The 23,333-nt window shown below is 32.1% G+C and overlaps 3 protein-coding genes across 3 annotated transcripts; 2 read left to right on the forward strand and 1 right to left on the reverse strand.

Annotated features, from left to right (window-relative positions):
- The first annotated feature begins 3,483 nt into the window (after positions 1-3,483).
- On the forward strand, positions 3,484-8,569 carry LOC133696019 (stearoyl-[acyl-carrier-protein] 9-desaturase 5, chloroplastic-like). Its single transcript, XM_062118026.1, has 3 exons — positions 3,484-3,609; positions 7,140-7,647; positions 7,779-8,569. Exons 1-3 carry the CDS (start codon positions 3,512-3,514, stop codon positions 8,337-8,339), a joined length of 1,167 nt encoding a protein of 388 aa, XP_061974010.1. The 5' UTR covers positions 3,484-3,511; the 3' UTR covers positions 8,340-8,569.
- Positions 8,570-14,454: 5,885 nt separating this feature from the next.
- On the forward strand, positions 14,455-19,886 carry LOC133697097 (stearoyl-[acyl-carrier-protein] 9-desaturase, chloroplastic-like). Its single transcript, XM_062119449.1, has 3 exons — positions 14,455-14,778; positions 17,694-18,204; positions 18,979-19,886. The coding sequence occupies exons 1-3, from the start codon at positions 14,657-14,659 to the stop codon at positions 19,537-19,539; spliced, it is 1,194 nt and encodes a 397-aa protein (XP_061975433.1). The 5' UTR covers positions 14,455-14,656; the 3' UTR covers positions 19,540-19,886.
- A 134-nt stretch (positions 19,887-20,020) lies between these two features.
- LOC133697098 (uncharacterized) lies at positions 20,021-20,959 on the reverse strand. Its single transcript, XM_062119450.1, has one exon. It carries the CDS (start codon positions 20,861-20,863, stop codon positions 20,288-20,290), a length of 576 nt encoding a protein of 191 aa, XP_061975434.1. The 5' UTR covers positions 20,864-20,959; the 3' UTR covers positions 20,021-20,287.
- Between the last annotated feature and the right edge of the window lie 2,374 nt (positions 20,960-23,333).

Raw genomic sequence — 23,333 nt, forward strand, 5'->3', positions numbered from 1 at the left:
TCATAATGATAATGCTAGTAAACTGTCACTGAACCTTGTTGTTGACATGAACAACCTGTAGCCTTTTTATATGAAGCATTCATATGTGGTATGTCAATATCATATTTTATGCAAACAGATTGCACATTTGTAAGAAGAAGATCAAATCTGACATCTCTCAAAGTTTGAAGCAATGCTTTAGCAGTTGATACAAGATCAATTGCATTTAAGATATTAAGAGATTTTTGTTGCAAAGCTCGACAAAGTAAATCAGTAATCCTTATTATTTTATGCATCAAATATAAGATGAATATGAATTCAAAAGATTTCACCACAGTCAAACAACCACTAGCTTCTCCACGTATAGAATTAGAAGATCCTTTTGAACCATACTTTCAAGCACAGTAATAGTTGCACCATACATATGTATTGAGCTACAAATAGAATCAAAATGAGAGCTCCAGCGAGTAGTTTCACTTCGATGTAAATTACTGATTTGATTAGCCCCTCTACCAATCTCACATTCTCTAGTAGTTACCACATGTGCAATTTCTATAGCTTGAGCATAATGTAACTCGGTATGACGTTTGGGAGAAGCACAAATAAGGTTGATAATGTTTGTCAATTTTGAGAAAAATAATCAAATAGAAATCTCATTTCCAGCTGCTGTAACTAATGCTAGTTGTAGTCGGTGAGCAAAGTAATATGCATAATATGTATAAGGACAATCTCTGAGAAATAGAGCTTGTAGTCCATTCTATGCGCCACGCATATTGCTAACACCATCATACCCTTAACCTCGCATATTGAAAATATACAAGTTATATCGAGCGAGCACATCATAAATTTCTTTTTTAAATGTTGAAGAAGTAGTATCTGAAACATGCACAATACCAAAAAAGGCTCTCGTACAAAACCCTGAATGTCAACAAATCTCAAAACAATAGCTATTTGTTCTTTATTTGATACATTTTTGGCTTCGTCAACTAAAATACAAAACTTTGCATCTCTAACTTCTTTACAAATCTTTTTCCTCACTTTGTTCGCGAGAATATGCAAATTCTCTTTTTGAATAGTTGGCGAGGTATACTTTGCATTTTTCGGAGCTTTTTCTAAGACAACATCATCAACGTCAACATTCAGTCTCCCCATAAGTCTTATTATCTCCAAAAAAATTACCTCGATTATTAAAAGCTGAAGATTCATCATGACCTTTAAATGCACATGCTTGTAAGCTAAGCCATTAAACACTTTCAATTGTTATTGTAAGTCTCAACCGATTTTTCTGAATTTCTTCAACAGTTTGTGCATTCAACACTTTATCAATATGTCTACTTACTTTCATTAAATCTTCAGTAAATTTCACAACATTATTATGTGGTGAACTGAGACTTCGCACATGCATCAAAAGTGCACATCTAACCCCATTATTAACCCTCTTCCACTTCTAAAGCCTTCGATGGTGAATGTGAGATGATGAGGCATTTTGTTTTCAAAGATAAAGCATGGAAAACAAAACACTACATCCTTTGATGGAGAGTACTCTAGCCAAAGAAATTGACCAAACCAAGTGTATTGAAATCGACGATACTGTCTCCCTGATTCAGTTCTTGGATACTCTGCTAACTTAGGTTGATATGGACCCATTTTGATATAAGCTCTTCTAATTTCATCTTGTTGATTAATAAGATGTTTCCACACTAAAATTCGTAACTCAGGATCTCGTTCAAGAGTATTAACATCAATTTCAACTCTTTGAGATTTGAAAGGGGGTTGTTCACTACGATTTGAGACATCAACATTGGATGGAGAATGTCCTTTACTGGTTGATGTTTGTTCATTTGGTTTAAAGAATGCAAACATAGTTTTTCCTTTCTTGCTTTCTTGATTTTCCATTATAATGTATAACTTATTCAAGTAAAAAGGATTTGGGATATTATGTGCAATATGAAAAGATACTAATGCCACAATAGAATATTCATGAAATGCAGGGAAAAAAAAAGATAAACTAATGATGCAGACTACTGGGAGATTTGGAGAACTTAACTTTGAAATAACCAGTAAATTATTAGTACTAGTGTGTTAGTATCCGTCCATTTCTAAGGTATAGTCTATTGTTTACTCCACTAACAATCTACTGTAATGAATGTGAAACATTGAATTTAAAATGAGAAGTCAGGGCTTGTAAATTCCTACCTGATGATTTTACACTCTTGCAGCTCTCTGTATAGATTCTTCTTCAAAATCAAAGCTAAAATTATATATTGTTGAGAAGAAAATGCTAAAACCTCAAGTTACTTAGAAGACATGTGATGCGAACCATAGTAGAATTTAATGGTATTCGCAACCCCAAGATCAATCTAACCCAAGTTTGTTGAGATTTGAATGAGCTTATCACAATGGAAGACTTGCTCCAAGGTAACAAGACTATAAACCAACTCGATCACAACGTCTACACCTAGAGACGAGCAAAGAAAGTATAAATTCACAACAAAGAATGGTCAATTCTTTGAAGAGTTAAAAGTTCAATCAAGAATCAAGATTGAGCAACCAAAAGCCGGCTACAATGCTGAAAATATCATTAAAAGTCTGACCTAAAATTATTCCTAAATAGTATTTAAACTCCAAGCCAAAACCTTAATTTTTCTAATGAGTCTCATATAAACCCAATTTAAATAATAATCAACCCAAGGTAAAACTAGCCCAAACTAATTAAAATATACAAAATAAACAAGTCTAAAACCCAAACTTGAAATGGATGTTTCTCTCTCGTTTTAATGAATTAGAAGACATGCCATATACCATTGAAAATGTATGGAAGTCTAGTTTCCAGCCTAACTAGAATCACATCAAAATTCAATTTGTAGCTCTAGTTGTGACCAAAAGAGTAACGGAAGGTCAAACTGTCTGAATCTAGGCTTCTTCTCCCAATCTTTGTGTAATGGTCGTGGTTCCACCAACAAGCCCCTCTTAAACATGAATCAAATTAATCAAGGCTTGCTTTTTATTATTACAAATCCTCTTGAAGTCCACCTTAGCCCATGTATCTTGAAGAAGTTTATTGAAAGCTTCTTTGAACTTCTTAACTTTAAGCCTAGTAACTGGACCAACTGGAACCTCTAATGGATTCTTTGATGGTTGGATTGCATCAACATGTGAACCAATTAATTATTTATATTTAGATAGGTTTGCTGTAAAATATAACTAATTAATTAGTATTGCAAAGAAAATTTAATGTACGGCTAATAGCTGCTATTAATTAGTGTTGTAAGGGAAATTAAGTAGGCAGCGAATAAATGCTAATTAATTAGCTAGTGTTGTAAATAAGCAGCTAATGGCTGTTAATTAATTAGTCTTGGAAGGGAAAATATACAGTGTTTAGGTTTGCTGATATATAAAAGGAAAGTGAATTATTAATTTTTTTTTTGTTACTTGAAGTACAGCACTCCTTGCCCTTATAAAAGGCTCCAGCCCCTTATAAAAGGCTCCACCTCTGCACACAGTATAAGCGAAGCTCAAAAAAAAAAAAAAAATGATGGCTCTCAAGCTGAACCTAGTAGCCGTGCCGTCCCACAATCTCAAGTCTGCCAAAGTATTTGCAGCCTCCACGATGCAGTGCTCCACTACTAGGTGAGTTCCTATCTACTCTTTTCTTCTTCTTCTTGCTTATTTTCCTTTTATTTTACTTCCTTTAACTCTCTGATACTAAACTTCAGTTTTCTCAACAAAAACGAAACTTCATCTATCTGGGGTGTTATTTATGGGTAAATGTCCGTGATATCTGGATAAATCATGCTGATCCACTTCTACTATATTTGTTGACCACTACAAATATTAATGTAATGGCCTTACAAATTAAATGGGTCAACCTTTGTTTTGGTTAGATTGTTTTCATTTCTTGAATTACTTCTTCTTTCAAAGTTATATGTAGCCAGCTAAGAACATGATCTATAGTCACATAACCCTTAGCATTAGAGAAGAAGATTAATTCTTGAAGTCGAGACTCGAGATCGACCCTGGTCCTTAGGGAATAATCGCTACTCGACCACTTCTAACTCGAAGGGCTCTTGCAATTATATATATTTTTTAAAAAAAATAGAGAGACTGGCTCAACTGATCAAGTGCATGCCTGTGAGTTGGGACACCTCAAAAACCCAGTTGCAAATTAACTGCTGTTTATGGATTTTTAATGCAGTGGTCCTTGCCACCCAAAAACACCACAGGCATTTAGTTAATAATGTCGGTACAGTTGCTGGGACTGCTACTGCTTGTTGCATGATGCATGGTTCCAGCTTGTAGAGTCCATTGATATTGATACTGTAAGGCCAGGGTCCATTATTATCACACTCCAGTGCTGAGGTCTTTGTTTTTAAATTTTTATCTGCCACAGTTTCCTCTTTAAAGAAACAAGAACCTGTTTTGCAAACTGCATCCAAACACTTATTTCAGGTATCTGATGTTGAATATGTAAAAACTTTGCAAGTTGCCGGAAAGGGAATGCTAGGGCCTACTTTTCTGTTTCGGGAACAATAGTTCAACAATGCTAGATTATTTTTTTCGACGTATATAGAGGGAGGGCATATATTTTTAAAGAAAGTGCTTGGAAATAAAAACAATTAAAGATTTGGTTTGGATACGCTTTCAATGTGTTTAGTTGTCTGTGTAGAGACAAACTAATCCCCTCAAATCTTGAAAAAATAATAAGAAAATACAAATAAAAAAAATATGTTTGTTTTATATGTGTATTTTTTTCTGTATAACAAGTTTATATATATACACTTTGAAATATTTATGAATGCTAATAAAATAATTATAATTTATATTAAATTGAATAATTTTTATTTTGTATATATTTTTTCTGTGTAGTAGTGAGTTTATATAAACGTGAAACATTCTAATTTTTAATAAAACAATTATATTTTGAATTAAATTGAATATTTAATATTTAGTTTTATCCTAATATTTTTAAATATTAAAATTAATTATAAAAATTAAAATAAATATCGATCAAAACTAATTACTAAAAAAATAAAAAACTCAAAGGAGAATTAACCTCATGAAATTAGCTAGCTAGACGGATACCTAGCATGCCATTGCATGAAAACCCTGCAATTGACATTATAATTATAACTTGGCCTAGAAGATTATAGTTTAATGATAAGATTATAACATTATTTAGAGTGGGCTCTGTTGATTAGCACGTACAGACATGTTAATTATGGAAACGCTTAGCTGTTAAGAATACGACACCTTTGTATCCACGAGCTCATGTTTTCCCGCTTTGTTCTAAATCTCCATGAATCTTCGCGTCCGTACCCTAGAAGAAACTCGATTGATTATACAACTGATAATTATTAATTTTGTGTGCCGTGTGTGTGTGTGTGTGTATATATATATATATATATATAGGAATACAATTAGTATGGTTATTTAACAATTACTTTCTCATCTAAATCCTTAAGATTATTGACAAATTAATATATATTCTATCTAATTGAATAAAATAAAAAGGGATACATTTAATGCAATATTAATGTTAATTTAATAATGGAAGTAGTCGACATATCTCCATGGAAGTAATTAATTCGAGTAAACAACTGGGACTTATATATTGATTTGTTATGCCTTGTATGAGAGTATATATAGGTTGGCTACAGGAGCGGAACCAGGGAGAGCCGGGCAGGCTGCAAAATATTTTATATTTTTATATTTTTAATGTTTAAATATAGGATAATATAATATATTTTTATTTTAAATAGATAAATTTTCTTATATCTTAAGTTTTAGTTTTTTTTTATTATATAATTCCAGCTCCGGCCATATATATATAACAATTAATCTCTATATTAATTTCTTACAAATCCCCATGACTCTTTACCATTTGATTCGTTCTACTTTAATAAAAGAATACATTTGATGTCAGGCCTCTCTAAGAGACGTGGAAAATTATTTATCGCATGTTTTTCATTCACCATAAAGTGTGCGTCACTTGTTGTGATATATACGAGATCCACAAGATATTCAACTATGCTATATATATATATATATATATTCCATGGATCGCGAGGTCCATGTGCATGCAGACTGTACTGAATTTATTTGCACAGGTGTATAGAAACCACCAACATATTAAAAATAAGATTTTTTTTTTCTGCCCTCTATATATTGCGCACTTAGCTGTCGTGAGAAAACATGAAAGCTCACTTTTGTTATTTTTCGAATTCATCTCTTTCCCCGCTTTCATTTTCAACATCAAAAAATATTAAATATAGAGTTAATGCACTGAATTCTCTTCCTGTAGTGCTGTCGGGTTATTATTATTAATAATGGTTGATTTTTAAAATATTTTTTATTTTAAAAATTATTTTTAATATTAATTAGTATATTAAAATGATATGAAAACATTAAAAAAATTATTTGAAGTAAAAAAAATTGAAACGCTATATATATTAATTTGATTTAATTTATTCATATATATTTTTTTAATTTATTATGTTTCTTGAATATGTTATCCTGGCTTTTATGTTTAGAATACACAACGTATTTGTAAGACATCACATATTTAAAATTTAATTTATAAGAAAAAAAACTAGCAAAAAGATATGTAAATGTAAATAGAAGGCTAAATATAAAAACAAGATTTTATTGGTAAAATAATATTTAAAAAAAAACGATTTATCTATGATATTTATAGTTAAAGAAATTAAAACTTCTTTTAATTTTTTCAGGAAAATTAAAAATTAAAAAAACATTCTTTTAAATTATAGATATTGAGCAGTATTAAGAATTTCTTTTTAATTAAAAATACTTGAAAATATGAGAATTTTCTCTAAAAATATTAGGAAAAATATAAATAAATAAAAATGTAAAATTATTCTTTCTTTTAACTGAAAATAATATATATTTTTAATTTTGTTTAATGAGTTAAAGCAATCTATCTGTTTAAGCCTCCATCGTTAGACCATGGCTGTCTGTTTGACAGGCTCAAGATTGTAACTGAAGCACAAAAAAATTGAAGCTGTTCATCTATAATCTGTATCCAGCTGCAAAACATTATCCAGTTTAAATTTTATGATCGTATAATGTATACTAGCATTCTAGCAAAGAAAAGCAAAGGCAAAAACGACACATTCTAAGTCTATTTTATTCACTGGTTTTAGAGGGTCGGAGAGTATAAAGAGGGACTCCTATTGGCCTGCCAAAGAAGTCCATTTTCAAGGGACGCATTCCATGCCACCAGAAAAGATTGAGATATTCAAGTCCATGGAGAGTTGGGCTACGAAGAACATCTTAACGCATCTAAAGCCTGTTGAGAAATCTTGGCAACCGCAAGATTTCCTGCCACAAGCTGACTCCGAAGGATTCTATGAACAAGTGAAGGAATTGAGGGAAAGATCAAAAGAACTTCCTGATGACTACTTTGTTGTTTTGGTGGGAGATATGATCACAGAAGAAGCACTTCCAACATACCAGACAGCACTTAACACACTGGATGGAGTCAGGGACGAGACCGGTGCATCACTATCTCCTTGGGCAGTTTGGAATAGAGGATGGACTGCTGAAGAGAACAGGCACGGTGACCTTCTCAACAAGTATCTTTACCTATCTGGACGAGTGGACATGAAACAGATTGAGAAGACAATCCAGTATTTGATAGGGTGTGGAATGGTAAGGTTATCCATTGATTTATATATCCTCTTTTTTTTCCATGCTAGTTGTCATCAAGGACACTGGAACGTGCATGAGCACAACTAGTATTCAATAATTGAATCTCTTCTTTTTGTCTGTGTTTCTTATAGGATTTCAAATTTGAGAACAACCCCTATAACTGTTTCATTTATACATCATTCCAAGAGAGGGCAACATTCATCTCTCATGGCAACACAGCTAGACTGGCCAAGAGATATGGAGATGCGAAGCTAGCACAAATATGCAGCACCATTGCTGCAGATGAAAAGCGCCATGAAATTGCATACACCATGATTGCGGCGAAGTTGTTTGAGATTGACCCAGATACTACTATTCTGGCCTTGGCCGACATGATGAGGAAAAAAATCGCTATGCCAGCCCTCTTGATGTACGATGGTCAGGATGATAACCTTTTTGAGAACTTCTCAGCTGTTGCCCAGAATCTTGGGGTCTATACTGCCAAGGACTATGCCGATAATTTAGAATTCTTGGTGGGAAGATGGAATGTAGCGGGATTGACAGGTTTGTCTAGTGAAGGACGCAGGGCTCAAGATTTTGTGTGTAGATTGCCTTCAAGGATTAGAAGGTTAGAAGAGAGAGCTCAAGAAAAGGCAAAGCAAGCATCAACCATTCCTTTTAGCTGGATTCATGGTAGAGAAGTAAGAGTTTGAGTTCAGTGCCGTGTGTGGGGAATGATGGCTTCCACCTATCATCAGCTGTCAAAGAGTGCTCATCTTCAGTATAATTTGCAGTCTATCTATGATATATATATAAAGTGTCCTCTCAAGTGACATCACGTAATTATAGATACTCTCGTGTTTCCTTTTAGATCTCAATCCATTAAACAATGCTTTTTTCAATCCTGGCTTGAATATGAATTTTAAATAATTTCCTAGTTGAATTATATTTTAATTAATTAATACAAATCTGAACTTTGAATAGTTTTTTTGATTAGATCATTAATTAATTTTTTTATAATCTCATGTATATCAATTTATAGAGTTTTAAGGAATAATATAGTGATAGTCAGATTCTAATAATAGTTTTCTATGGTAATTGTATTAGTGATTGTAGATAAAAATAATTAAAATATTTTTCACAAAACATTTGCATCAAGAGTTCACGTTATTAGCTAGAAATTTTTTAGCCGTGATAAGATATTTATTAATTGAACTGTCAACTGTAACATTATAAAATTTTTATAATAGCTGGGTCATAGATTTAATTTTTTATAATTTACAAGGTTTTGTGTTTTAAAAACACTTTTTAAAAAAATTAATTTTTTTAATTTTAAATTAATACTTTTTTAGTGTTTTCAGATAATTTTAATGTGTTAATATTAAAAATAATTTATAAAAATAAAATATGTTATTTTTATATATTTTTAAATAAAAAAACATTTTAAAAACACGATTATTATTATATAAACACTTCCCGTAAAGTACGATATGAAAAATATGAAGGCAGCCCGGCCCCTTATGAACTAGACTCATTTTATTGGATACAGGCCCACTAGCAACTATGGACTTTGAGCTCGATCCATCAGAAAGAACGGAAAACATGTTCACGCCGTTGACTGATCAAACTTTTCCCGCCTGTCCAGCACAGCACAATATTAGCTGCCGAAGAAAATATTATAATATAAAACAAGTTGACAACAATAGTACGTGGCAATTTCAACCGAAGAAAAAATTCACCGTTACAGTGTAATTGCTATTTTATCTCTCGTAAAAAAAAATTCAAAGGGCCATTAGCTGCTATGCAGCTGTCCGCGGACACCTTCGTCTCTTTGTTTTTTTTTTTTAATAATAAAATTACTAAAATATTTTTAAAAACAAAATAGCAAGTTGTTATGCTATTGTATTTTAGTCTTTTTTTTTTTTTTTTTACAATTAAGTGACACAAATACCATTAAAAACAAAAAAAGTTATAAGTTGTCATCTAGGGATTATTTCATCTTTTCTCACATATGTTTTCTTTGTTATATTTATATTAACTTACACACAATTTAATATTTTATTAAATATAAAATATTAATTAAAAAATAGATAGCATGCGACAACACACCATATACTTCATCACTTTTAGGTGGCGGGTACAATGATTTTCAAAGGGAGACAAGGGGCCTTTTTTTAATGTAGTTGAATTTGTCTCAGCACATTTTCCCTCTTATGGCAGTGCAGTGGTGTTGTCACCCCCGGTTTAGTGTTGTTGGATTTTTTTTTCTTTCCATCTTGATTTTCATGTGTTGTATTTTAGAACTTTAAATCAGTTATTTAATTTGATTTTTTAAAACTTGATTTTTTTATTTTTAAATGGTACATAAAATTAAAATTTTTTTCAATTTTATTTTTATTCGATATTTTTCATCTCTTATATCTAGTCATCGCTCATTTAATTGTTATTTATCTTGTTTTTAATCATATTTTTAATTAAATTTATTTTTTTAATTTTATCTCTCAATATTTAATTTTACTTTACTTTTATATCATGTTGATCCTTATGCATTTGTTTTTTTATTCATTTGATTTTGATAACTTTTTTAGATATAATTATATTTTTTATTAATTTTATTTTTCAACATTAAAAATTGATTTTTTTATTTTTTATTTAATATTTAATTGAGAATTATAGTTTATGATTTTTTTTAAGATGGTACTTCTGTATGTATAACGGAAGAGACTTCGAAAATGAATTAAAAAATATATTTTTTTAAAAATATATTTTTAATATTAAAATATGTTGAAAACTCCGTGGAAATATCCTCAAGATACCCTAGAGACCGAACTGTTACAATTTTATTTTTTTTAATCTCGCTAGGCATTGTGAGCTCGCTCTCCACCTTTTCTCTCCATTCTTTGCAAAATTCTATCTCGCTTCACATGATTATACAAGTCACACTAAACTTCGCCCCCTTAGTTTTTCAGATCTGCATTCGATTAATTTCATCTTAAAGTGGAATGAAAAAAGAACCCAATCCTTTGTTTTTTTCTGCGTGCTTTTCCTATCACCATCAATTTTTAAGGCCGTGTTTCTTGAAACCACAGCTGGGCTCATGCCATTAAAAAACATATCTGCACCGCTATCCCGATCCGTCACCAAGCCCCATGCTATTCGATGGTTGAGTTGCTGGGAAAAGTAGCTTGTAATTTAATAGAAAGTATATGACGATGGTTGGCAAAAGGACAAAGCCATTGAATTCTCTGCCACGAAGAAAATTTTAGCAATACATGAGCTGTCGATGTTGTGGTCAGATACTTAGTCATCAGGCCATTGATTGTATCGAACTGTACTGTTTTATATATCTTAAAAAAACTAAGTATGAGTTGATAAATTACAACCATTCATTAGCTCTTAGCAGACCTCACGAAGTTAGTTGATAAATTACAGCCATTCATGTATTTTTTGTATATTTTTAGCATGAATCTATATGATATACGATGCATCAGTAATGAATACACTACCATGCACTGGTATAAGCTCCTTCAGCATATAATAAATGCCTCGTTTCGTTTATATTTGAAATGGCCTAGTATATGTGAGATTATAGCAGTGGAAAGTGAAGTTCGTTGCTCATGAACTTTCTTTGAGCTCTTGTTTTCAGAAGGGAGAAGAGAAAATAATGGCGTCGAGCAGGAGGATCTTTGCTCTTATAGTACTTAGATCTTGTGAGGAATGGCATTGCTTTTTTGTTTATTGCTGGCTCTGTGTTTTTCATGAATGGAATTTCGTGCATTTCATGGAAGGGCATGCATGCGTGTTTGAAATTTCTAAACTTAATAAGAAATTGAACCCAACATCTCTCCATATTCTGTAAATCAAATTCCACAGCTTGTTGTAATTCATTACTTGACCCCCCCGCCTCGAGTCGGATAATTTGCCTGTAAGAAACTCAACCCAGCATGAAATTTCTTTCTTTCTTGTGGCGTGGGTACCAAACGACGAATTTTGAGAGAGAAAATTAAACAAAAAAGGTCTCCACTTTATATTAATTAATATTAAGATAGGGTGGAAATTTTGACTGATTTATTTAAAGATAAAGAATAAGATATGAAACGAGTAGTCTAATGGGTCAGATTTTAAATTTGTTTATTAGCAGTTATTAATTTGAGTTTTATAAATCTCAAGATCACTAAAAGTTTATATAGTAATTAATATTAAAGTTCATAAGATTAATTAAGATACAGATCTGAATATTTATATTGATAATAAAAATAAAAAAAACAAAGGATTGGTTGTACAATATATTCATCCTCGGTTTTATTCATGTTGAAATATCTAAGCTTATTGGGTGTTCAGGGAAAAGGGATTACAAGGAAAAAAAATATAAAAATCATGAATAACTTTTAAAAGGACTGACATTTTTTAAAAAAAATATATAAATTTCTTTATGAAAAACATATTTTTTTTGTGCTTCTCTAGTTTTTTATGATTAAATCACGTTATAATTATAAGAGTAGAACTTGTTGTAGCCTTGGGAAATGAAAGCGAGCAGATTTCTTCCGTTCATATTGGCATTTTCCGGCGGGTCCTGCTATGGCGACTGAAACACGAACTCCACCACCACGGATTGATAAACGAAACAGACAATGAAGGTTGTCATCGTCAAAAGCTGCAAAGCAACGACTTACGAGGCGTGGGAGGTGTCAACGGCGGGGATGACCTTCAGCAAGCTGTTAGAGATCACGCAAAGGGATACATACGTGCAGTCTGTTTTTTTTTTTGTTTAAAGTATTTTTTAATTGAAATTATATGTTCAATTATTTGAAAATATTAATTTAATATTTTTTAAAATAAAAAAATAATCTAAAACATATTCAAAAACAAATTATAACGGAAACAAACAAACAAACAAACGTTTTAATATTATAAAATTTTACACCTCTCCTTGCACTTTTTATGCCAACACATGTAAAATAATACATGTTTTTAGTAATTAGATGATATTTGAGAGTATAGTAGCAATTATTTTTTAAAATATTTTTTGGTTTATAAATATATTAAAATAATTTTTCATTATTATTTTTTATATCAACACATCAAAATGATCTAAACACAATAAAATAAATTAATTTTTTTAAAAATACTTTTAAAACATTAAAAAAAAACTTTTATAAAAAAAATAATTAAGTGAACTAAGAGAATTTGAATAAAAAAAGGTATTTTAAAAAAATAAAAAATAACTATATACAAAAAGATTACATCAATCTATGAAGTATTAGATTACTACGTACCTCCATTAACTATTAACTTTATTAATTACAGTGATTAAGTGATACTAAACTCTCTTTTTTTCATCCACCATGAAAAAAAAAAAACAAAAACACTCTTCATCCTTCACTTAACGTCTATCCCCACTCATCGTTTCTAACAAACAAAACCCTGAGTTTATGCTAAACACGTCTATTTTAATCGTTAATTAATTTTTCCATGACTAGTGATTGGCAGATTGAAGGAAAATTATTAACATACGATTCCTGTCACGCCAATTCTCGTGTACCAAAATCAAATATATTTTCGATCAAGTTTCTTCACTTCTATACTAAGTACATTCACAGAAAAAATCATCTTCCTTCACCTTTTTTATAGAATTTGAGGATGATGGTGTCAAATTTATATCTATTTATCAACTAAAATAGGTCTTCAAAATTAGTGTTTTTTTGTTTCTAAAAATGTTTTTGATTTTGAAATAAATTAAAATATATATTTTTTATTTTTTTAAAATTTATTCTTCATCAAAATGATAAAAAAATATTTTAAAAGAATTAATTATAAAAAAAATAATTAAATTTTGATGAAAAACAAGTTGAGTCTCAATATTCAACAGTCATTGAGACATTAAAAGTGTATTTGTCTGTGTGGTGTTTTTAAAAATTCTTGATTTTTTTATTTGAATTAATTTTTTTTTTATGATTTTGAATAGTTTTGAAGTCAAAAATAAAAAATAAAAAAATATATTATTTTAATATATTTCTAAATAAAAAATACTTAAAAAAACCTGTTATAGAATTAATAGAATTTATTTTTTAATTTTAAATATTTTCTAAATACTATCACGAATCTTAAATACTATCTAAATAATTAAAATCAAATATTAAAAGGAAGCCTGTCCCTTTGCCCATCGCGCTAGCCTTATAGGGTTAACAGTATTTATTTTTTAATCTCTCAATTTCTTATAAGTGATCTTCCATGCATCATAACGTACACCATAATTTTGAAATGCGGCTTGATATAACGAGTTGGTCCAAGATTTAATCAATTTAAGGTTAGAATTGGACTGAATTAATGAAAAAATAGAATAAATGATGACCTGACAACCGGTTATAGCCCGTTGATTTTTATTTTTTACTAAAACAACGCCGTTTTAAATTTTTTTAAAATAAAAATTGACCTGACTGACCCGATAACTCAATCAAAACCTGAAACTCGAATCTTGAATCAGACCAGATTTAAAAACTATAAAAAATACAATTCAAATTAATTTATAATTTACTTTTCAAGTTCCAAAAAACAGGGCAACATCTTGTCACCTTGTAGAAGATTAAAGATCTATACCTCGGAAAGCATTTATTTATTTCTAGTTGAAACAATAAAGTATGAATTAAAATGATATTTGTGACGTGTAAGCAAGCATCCTTGATAATTTCACAACACCCTGGTTTTGTCTCCTGTCGGGCTAACTAACAATTTGTAATCTCCAAGAAGAAAAAGGGAATGGCAAACAGGTAAAATGGGTAAAGAAAGTGGTCCTTTTCAAATCAATCTCTTTTTTATGCCGCGTCTCTCTCCCACCATATTCCCATTTTCCGCTCTCCTCCCTCTCTCGGTGCTCGCTTTCCTCGAGCTCTCTCTAACTCCTCTCTGCGTTTACGTTAAAAAAAAGAAGCTTGCATAAACAGAAACAGAAGAGCAGAGAAACCAAAACCACCACAACTCTCTCTCTTCTTTTCATTTCTTTTGTGTGTGTTTCGGAAGCGAAAGAGAGAAAATGGCTTTGAAGCTGAACCAAATAACCTTCCCATCAATCCACAACCTTCCCTCTCAATCTCGCTCTATGAGATCTCCTCATAGAGTTCTCATGGCCTCTACATTGAATCCCATTTCCACCAAGTGAGCCCCTCTCCCCCCATCTCTCATTTTCTTCTATTAAACGAATCATGGGTTTTTTTTTTTTAATTTTTTTCCTTTGCCGACGTGAAAGGGTATGATTGGAAATGACCATTTTTTTCTTTTGATCTGGGCTGTCTTTAGTTCGTGCTAAACGAGCTTAATTTGTCATTTCCCTGTCACCTACTCATTTTTAATTTGAACTGGACAGGTATCATGAGTTGATTGATCAAAGATTGATTTTTATTTTTATTATTATTATAAATGGGCCTGACACTGTTAAAATTTCATTTAGATCCCTGTGATTTCATTAATATTTTTGGATCCTATACGTTATTGTATCTTGTAAAATGGGCTCGTTTTGTGCTTTGTGTACAGTTGTTTGAACTTGATTCTGTATCCGCAGTTAATTTATGTATGCCTCCTTTTGATTTATTCAAGTCGGTGGATTCGTTTATTTTTTTATAAATAATAACCAATGATGTTGCTATAAATCAGTCTTTTGCATTTCTGTTTGATCAAAACATGGTTCTTGGAATTTATTTGCCGAATTCCTCCTAACATTTTTTTAGCTGATTTTTGCCTTTCATTTTATGAGGTTGGTTTATTAGATTGGTTGATTATGTTGTTAACATGGTCTTTTCCATTTCTTGAATGCATGCATCAGCATGGAGCTCTAATTTTATTATAGGATGCTTTTATGAGGTGGTATGAATCTAAGTTTACTTCACAGTACTCTTTTTTCTTTCCTTTTTTTTTGTTAAGAAAATGCTTGCAGTGATTCTCATAATTTATAAAACTGTTTTAAAGCTAGAGGCACGGAATTGTTTATTCAAGATCAGTTAGACATGTAAGAAGAAAAATATTGGTTTATTTCTGGGACTTAAAAAAGAAGAAATTTCTGACATCATGTACGGTTAATATCATTTTCACAATTATATAATGCAGCATCCGGTAATATTCTAAAGGGATTTTTTTTGTGTGCCGTGTGAGCTGCATGTGGGGGCGTACATTTTATTTTATTTTGCCCCTTCGTCGAGAGTTGGGTCTGATTGTGTGAGGTAACTTATTCCTTTGAACTAGGCCGGTTGGTTGACTGGTTTCAGTGCCTGTATAGTCTTAGATGTCCTTGTTTTCTTCCTATTTGGTTGTAATAGCTTGCTGTTTCCCCCCCTCAATACACCAGTTGTGTTTTGTAATCGTGTTTTATAAATAGTTTATATGTACTGAGATTGATGTATGCCATTCTGATTTCTCATGATTTGCTTTGCCTTCTTTGATGGGAATGAGTAACTCTATGCTTGGCTTAACCTGTTTCATGCTATTGAATATTCGTTATCCATATAGAAACCATTGAAGCTGGGTCAGATTTTATGCTGCATCTTTTATAGTGGATGCTTTGATTTAGTTGGATTAAGTATATTATGAACAAATAGTTCTTGCTTGTTAGTACGCAAATTCCATATCTTGTCATACAACATGATCTGGAGATCGGAATTCAGGGTAGCTTATCTCATTTAATATCTAGGGGGTGAGCATTCAGTCTTCCCATTTGGTTATTGGTTGGTTAATGTCTAATCCAAACCAAAATCTCAGTTCTTTAATCATAAAAATTGAACTAACCATATCGAACCAAAATATAGATGGAACTACCAAGAAAGGCAAACAAAAATACAATGCTTTGGTTTTTTAATTTATTTTGTAATTATATAGTCTGTTTTACAAGAAAATATTTAAAATATGATATGGTTTTTTTAGTTTATCAGGTTCTGTGGAAAATAATGTTGAAATAATTGAATAAATGCTTCTATTGGATTTGATATTTCAGTTTCCACCATGTTCTGCATACAATTTGCAAAAATGCTTTTTTTAATCCTTTGTTTTCTGCATTGTTTTATTTTGTGCAAAGGATTTTATTTCTAAAGATTGTTAATGCTCTTGACATGGAATTTGTACCTTTTTTTCTTTGATTGAATATGGTTGTATGCATTTTGTGTTTGGGCTATACTTCCACAGATTTGGGTGGTTGGATTTTTTACTTTAACTGTCTCTCAATATTGCGGTAGTTGGTCGAGTTTGGTTTTGTTTCTTCTGTGTATACCTTTTTCCTTAAATGAAAAAAACAAGCCACTCCCTCCCTCCGTCCCTTTGCTACATTGTCAGCTAAAATTCCCTGCCGAACAACCCAAAAACCCACTGCTCTGCACTGTTTAACTTGCTGCTGCACCTACACAGAACTCCACACTATTTCAGCTACACAAATTTTCAGTTTCGTTAAATATTCATTCGCTCCCCTCTCCCACCCCCATTATATGCGTGTGTGTTCCAACGGGCCGTTCTATGTGATCTATGGTCTTTCATGTATGAATATTCATAGTTTTCCTCGAGGTTTCATTTTCTGGGAGATATTTCTTTCGAAAATATTTAATAATCTTGACTTATCTTAAAGAGAATATTTGTCACTTACCAATGTATTAGAGACAATTGCTTGTATACCTATATTTTAAAGGTGGTGCGTTGGGCATCATTAGTTGTGAAGCATGCCCTATACTGCAATGTGTAATTAAGGCTATACTTGTTTCATGTAAAATATGCTTTGGTAAACATTTTTCACATTTTTCCATGTTTGGCTCACCTAGGAAAACATGGTAAATGGAAATATTTGTAGCCAAAGGAAATACTTTCTGTGTACATGCACCATGTCAAAATTTACACCCCTACCCAATTCTTATGCAATTAAGTGTGGGATGACCCTCAGGACACAAAAATTGGATACTTGTTACTACGCCAAATTTTTCATGCTATCTACAGATTAGAAATGGCTGGAGTGATCTCACGATATCTGTGTAGCATTACAGAGGACGGTTAATCATGTCCATAATTTTAGATTTTGTAACTTTATTTTTTACTGATTGTAGAGAGGTTCAGAATCTAAAGAAGAAGCCTAATGGTCCTCCACAAGAGGTACATGTTCAAGTGACCCATTCTATGCCTCCGCAAAAGCTGGAGATTTTCAAATCCATGGAAAATTGGGCAGAGGAGAACCTCTTAGTGCTCCTAAAACCTGTTGAGAGTTGTTGGCAGCCACAAGATTTCCTTCCAGAACCCGAGTCAGATGGATTTTATGAGCAAGTTAAGGAATTGAGGGAAAGAGCAAGGGAACTCCCTGATGACTATTTTGTTGTGCTGGTTGGAGATATGATTACTGAAGAAGCCCTCCCAACTTACCAGACAATGCTTAACACCCTTGATGGTGGTATTAGGGATGAGACTGGTGCAAGCCTTACTCCTTGGGCAATTTGGACAAGGGCATGGACAGCTGAAGAAAATAGACATGGTGACCTTCTCAACAAGTATCTTTACCTCTCTGGAAGAGTAGACATGAAGCATATTGAGAAAACAATTCAGTATCTTATTGGGTCAGGAATGGTGAGATCCCTTATTTATTTATCTCGCACTGTGAATTGTGCAAACTTGTGAATGGTGAGATCCCTTATTTATTTTTCTGGCACTGTGAATTGTGCAAACTTGTGACACAGTTTGCACGCGCACACACAACCATAGCCAATCACCACGTGGATTTTATTTTGACAAATTCACTTGCCTTGTGAACCCAAACTTACTTCCTCCTTTTCATTCGAAAAGAGGAGGGGGAGGGCATCATAAAATCTTAATAGTTTGTGTCAATTTTCTGTCGTTCAAATAGCTGAGAATTTTTTCATGGCAACTGGATCATATTATTGTTTTCCATATTTGCCCAGTTACTGGAAATAATCCATACACAACTGCAGTTTTAATGATATTAAGAATTTGTTTGGTTGTCTAGACTCTTTAAATTGAGTTTGGTTACTGTTTCTAGGGGTGCAGATGCCTGGATTACTCATTGTTTTTGGATTTATTTGTTTTAGCTGGTATGGATATCAAATTAAATGGCATTTAGGTTAGATCTTACATGTCTCGGCTTGGATAGGTAATCATATGCGCCTGTTCAGTATGGATGAGCAGTGGCTATTTTTGTGGAATGACTGTGATTAGATTGATTAAATCTCCTGCCAGGCTTCCCCAGTATTTCTCAATACCAATTTCTTAAAGGATATGATGATCAGCATTGCTATTACCTTGATCTAAGGTTTACCTTCCGATCTATGTCATTTTGTCTTTTAACACAGTACTTTTAAGAAAATGTATTATTTTGCTTTTCAGGATCCTAAAACTGAAAACAACCCCTACCTTGGTTTCATATACACTTCATTTCAAGAGCGTGCTACATTCATCTCACATGGGAACACAGCTAGACTAGCGAAGGAGCATGGGGATATGAAACTGGCACAGATATGTGGCATCATTGCCGCAGATGAGAAACGCCACGAAACTGCTTACACCAAGATTGTGGAGAAGCTCTTTGAGATTGATCCAGATGCCACCATCTTGGCGTTAGCTGACATGATGAGGAAAAAGATCTCAATGCCAGCTCACTTGATGTTCGATGGTCAGGATGATAACCTTTTTGAGAATTACTCAGCTGTTGCCCAGCGGATTGGGGTCTACACTGCCAAGGACTACGCAGATATTCTGGAATTTCTTGTAGGGCGATGGAAAGTAGAGAAGCTGACCGGTCTTTCTGGTGAGGGACGTAAAGCACAGGATTTTGTATGTGGATTGCCTCCGAGAATTAGAAGGCTGGAGGAGAGAGCTCAGGGTAGGGTCAAGCAAGCATCCACTGCTCCATTCAGCTGGGTTTTTGGTAGAGAATTGAAGCTCTGAGCTAATTAGAACTACTGAACTACTCTGCTATCCACCATCTCATCTCATTGATTTTAGACTAATACACGGCAATTGCCTCTCAGGTTTAGCTCTGTTTTGATGGACGACTGTGGTGTGAAGTGATAAGTTGGTACTGATACTGCTGCACGGTGAAAGCATTGTAGATACATGTTTTCTTGCATCGATTAACAGTAGTTTCCTGTTATCGAGTGTAAGCTATATATAGAAACTGTTGGCGGCTTAAATATGCATGTATTGAACACCTCGTTTTATCTATAGAATCTTGAGTGCAAGCTTGTAGTGTGAATATTTTAATCCCATGATGGATCAAGGAAGCTTTTTGGGTATTTTCATTCTTGCTCGTGATTCAAAAGAGGCCTTGCTCATGTTTTGCCCCCAAAAGCTTATCTGAGAATTTCAATCATGGATAAATAATTTCTTTAAGTAACTCCCGGAAACGCTTGGAAGAACAGAAAACAGCTAATAAAAGAGTTCAAATTTTTATTAGTAAAAGAGTGAAATTCAGATTTACAGCACCCGTGATAACATCGTTCCATCAACCAGTGGTACAAAACAAATGAATTTAAGCACAGTCCATTATATGTATATATCCATAAAAAGCCAATTCAAACAATATCCAAAAAGATGATACTCGTATAATTGAATGAACAAATAAAGAATTTTGTGGCAGCAGCACCACGAACATAGTTCTTGAAGAAACCATCCAGCAAATCCAAACCCAAATTAATTAAACTTGGAAAGGCCATGGCCAATCTTTCAAGTCCTCGTCTTGCTGCACCTTAGCACTCCTCCTCATCGCAATATCGCCACCATTATTAGCATCACCTTCCACATAAGCATAGTACTTCAAGAAAAATGCAAGAGTAAGCACGACCCACTCCAAGCAAAAGATCACCACACACAACCCACCAGCAAGCTTCAATATGACGTCACCATCCTCCTCCCTCACATATGACTTCAAGTTCCCTAGGAAATCCCCAGTTCTAGTAAAAATCAAAACCGATACTGACCCTTGAAATATGGCTGTCAACACTGTGGCCACCATATGTGCAGCATACCACCTATTAGTCCCGGATGACGCTGCAGCACAGCCTGAAACTGCCCCAGCAATGGTGAAGACATGAAGGAGAATGAGAAAGAAGCCACATATTGAAGGTACTAGGCGAAGCGAAAGGGTTAAGAAGATGCAGCTAGAGGCTGCTCCAAGTAGAATGTAGTTGCAAAACAAGAAAACCCTGTGAGTGTGGTAATGGGATTGGGACACTGAAGAATTGGTGCTGCCCAGAGTGATACTGGCACCCATTTGTTGATTTTTTTCTGAGAACTGATGAGACAGACCCCCTTTTGATGTTTGATGATTTTTTCCAAGTGGTTCTGAAAGATCTGTTAGAGACTGGTTTGTGTGCAGGCTTGAGAGAGAGAGAGAGTTAATATAGGGAGGGGTTTTCTGGGTGCAACGGTCATATTTGGAAATGTGACCGTTAGAGGGGAATCAAGGGACCCCACCCCACCCCACCCCAGAAATGATCCGTTTGCGCGACTTGTGGGATCCTTGGTGGTTTTTGGGAATTCTATATTAACGTTACGACTTTCAAAAGGACAAGAACGCTTCCTTGGCAGGGAATGAAAAAAAAAAATACTTGGCTATAACTTAAATATTGAGGTTTTAATTTTTATTTTTTTTAGAGTTCATCAATTTATAAATTTCAAGTTATTAAATATTTATATAATTATTAATTTTAAAATTTATAAAATTAATCAAGATATATATAAATTAACAAAATATTCATATTAAAAAAATGATATTTGTTATGAAAAAAGAAAAGAACACACATAATATTTGCAGTGTAACTACACGGATTAGATTAGAAAGCATGCAATGTAAACAAGGACATGTTCTGAAGAAAAATTGTAATGTTGGGATATCAGGTTTCAGTTTTTCTTGACGGGGTACATGAATTTTAATTTTTCGTTTTAGTATACCAACTTTTTTTATTTTGCAAATCAAATGTTTTTATAAGAAACATGTTAGTTTTTTCATTTTATTTTACAATCACATGATATTTATTCTATTTTTCTCTCTTGCAGATCAAATATTTTGATTTTATCATTAATTTATTTATTAGCTTCGAATACTTATAAAATAGCACGTGGCCGACTCGCCATTGATGAAAAGAATTTTCATTTTTGAAACAACTCGTTTTCAATTATTAAATATAAGTTTATTTTATAGGGTACCTTTTCTATAATAAAATGCAGCGTAGAAAAATTTGTTTATTTTTACGTTTTAAAAATATTTTAAAAAAAATTGATTTTTTTATTCAATTTTTTTTTTGTATTGTCTTGACAAACTAATATAAAAAATAAAATTTTTAAAATAAAATAAAAATTATTTTAATATATTTCTAAATGAAAGATAAAACGTTGAAGCATTAACGTGAACGTTATTTTAATATATTTTAATTTTAAAAATATATTTCTAAATTTTATTTTAATATAAATAAAATTTTATATTTTTAGACATCGTTAAAGCTTTACGTGAAAGATAAAACATCAATGCAACTCCCATCTTGAAAACACACACACACACACACACACACATATATATATATATACTTTTTAAACGGTGTGCGTGAAGAGATATATTTTGGATATGCAAATTTTCTGACAAGTGCGAGCACACATAAGAGCTGTATGAGTATATTTAGTATTGTAGTAGTTTTTGTGGTTATAATTTTTTAAAAAATAATTTTAAAAACAGTTTTAATTGTATTTGATTTGATAAAATACATGTTTGGTTTAAACTATAATTAAAATTGATATTAAATAAAAAAACAGTTTAAGAGTGTTTGGTTAAAATTGTATTTGAAAATGATTTTAAAAACAAAACAACTAATATTAATTTTACAGTTTTTGAGTTAAAATATTATAGATTGGATTATTAATACAGTCTTTAACTATATGTTGTGTTTGAGTATAATTTTTCATCCATGCTGATATCTAAAATGAAGGGATTTTAAAAGGAGAATGAGATAATTGTGGGGTTTTAGAGAGATAAACATGTGTTATTGTAGAGCGTGCGAAGAGGGGGAGAGTTATGATGGAAGGGGATAAATGAGTTTTACTAGAATTTGACAATCAACTGATGGATTCTTTAACAGAGATATGATTTTCGAACCAAAAAGAATGAGTGTTTCAAACAAATTTGATGAGAAAAATTTTAAGAGAAATGTGTAGGATTGCAAATAGATCTACAGTAAAAAGAAAGAAGAGTTATTTTGAAAGTTTTTTTTTTTGTAATGATTATTTCTCTCTCATTTATAGTATGTATTGTTGGTTGAGAGAGAAAAAAATCGAGATTAAAACTTTTAAGGGTGTGTTTGGCTTGAAGGTATGGTTGTTTTTTATTAAAGGTACAATATTTTTTAAGCACAAATTACGCCTCTAAAAACTATAAAAACATATTTTTTATTAAAAAAAACAAAAGCTACCTTCTATTCAAACATCCTCTAAAAAGCTGATACAAGATGTTTTTCTTAAAACTGAGTTTCTACCTTGTTTTTTAGTGAGTTTCATGTTTTAAAAATACTAGTTAATACTTTAATTAAATATAATTTTTTTTATTGTTTCTTCAAAACTTAATCGGTATTATATAGCCAAACACACTCTTGTGCATAAATGAACATCATTTTTAATTCAAACAATTCAAGGTATGGAGTATCAATTTATATTTACATCACTTTCCTTGTTCTCCCTCTACATGAGGTATTTCT

This window comes from Populus nigra, chromosome 6 (genome assembly GCF_951802175.1).
Source record: "Populus nigra chromosome 6, ddPopNigr1.1, whole genome shotgun sequence".
NCBI lineage: Eukaryota > Viridiplantae > Streptophyta > Magnoliopsida > Malpighiales > Salicaceae > Populus > Populus nigra.

Excerpts from the sequence above, each read along its gene's own strand:
- LOC133697097 (XM_062119449.1), top strand. The coding sequence starts at position 14,657 with ATGGCTTTGAAGCTGAACCAAATAACCTTCCCATCAATCCACAACCTT. Across the intron at positions 14,779-17,693 it reads TTGAATCCCATTTCCACCAA|AGAGGTTCAGAATCTAAAGA; the intron begins GTGAGCCCCTCT and ends TACTGATTGTAG. Across the intron at positions 18,205-18,978 it reads ATCTTATTGGGTCAGGAATG|GATCCTAAAACTGAAAACAA; the intron begins GTGAGATCCCTT and ends TTTGCTTTTCAG.
- LOC133697098 (XM_062119450.1), bottom strand. The coding sequence starts at position 20,863 with ATGGGTGCCAGTATCACTCTGGGCAGCACCAATTCTTCAGTGTCCCAA.
- LOC133696019 (XM_062118026.1), top strand. The coding sequence starts at position 3,512 with ATGATGGCTCTCAAGCTGAACCTAGTAGCCGTGCCGTCCCACAATCTC. Across the intron at positions 3,610-7,139 it reads ATGCAGTGCTCCACTACTAG|AGGGTCGGAGAGTATAAAGA; the intron begins GTGAGTTCCTAT and ends CACTGGTTTTAG. Across the intron at positions 7,648-7,778 it reads ATTTGATAGGGTGTGGAATG|GATTTCAAATTTGAGAACAA; the intron begins GTAAGGTTATCC and ends TGTTTCTTATAG.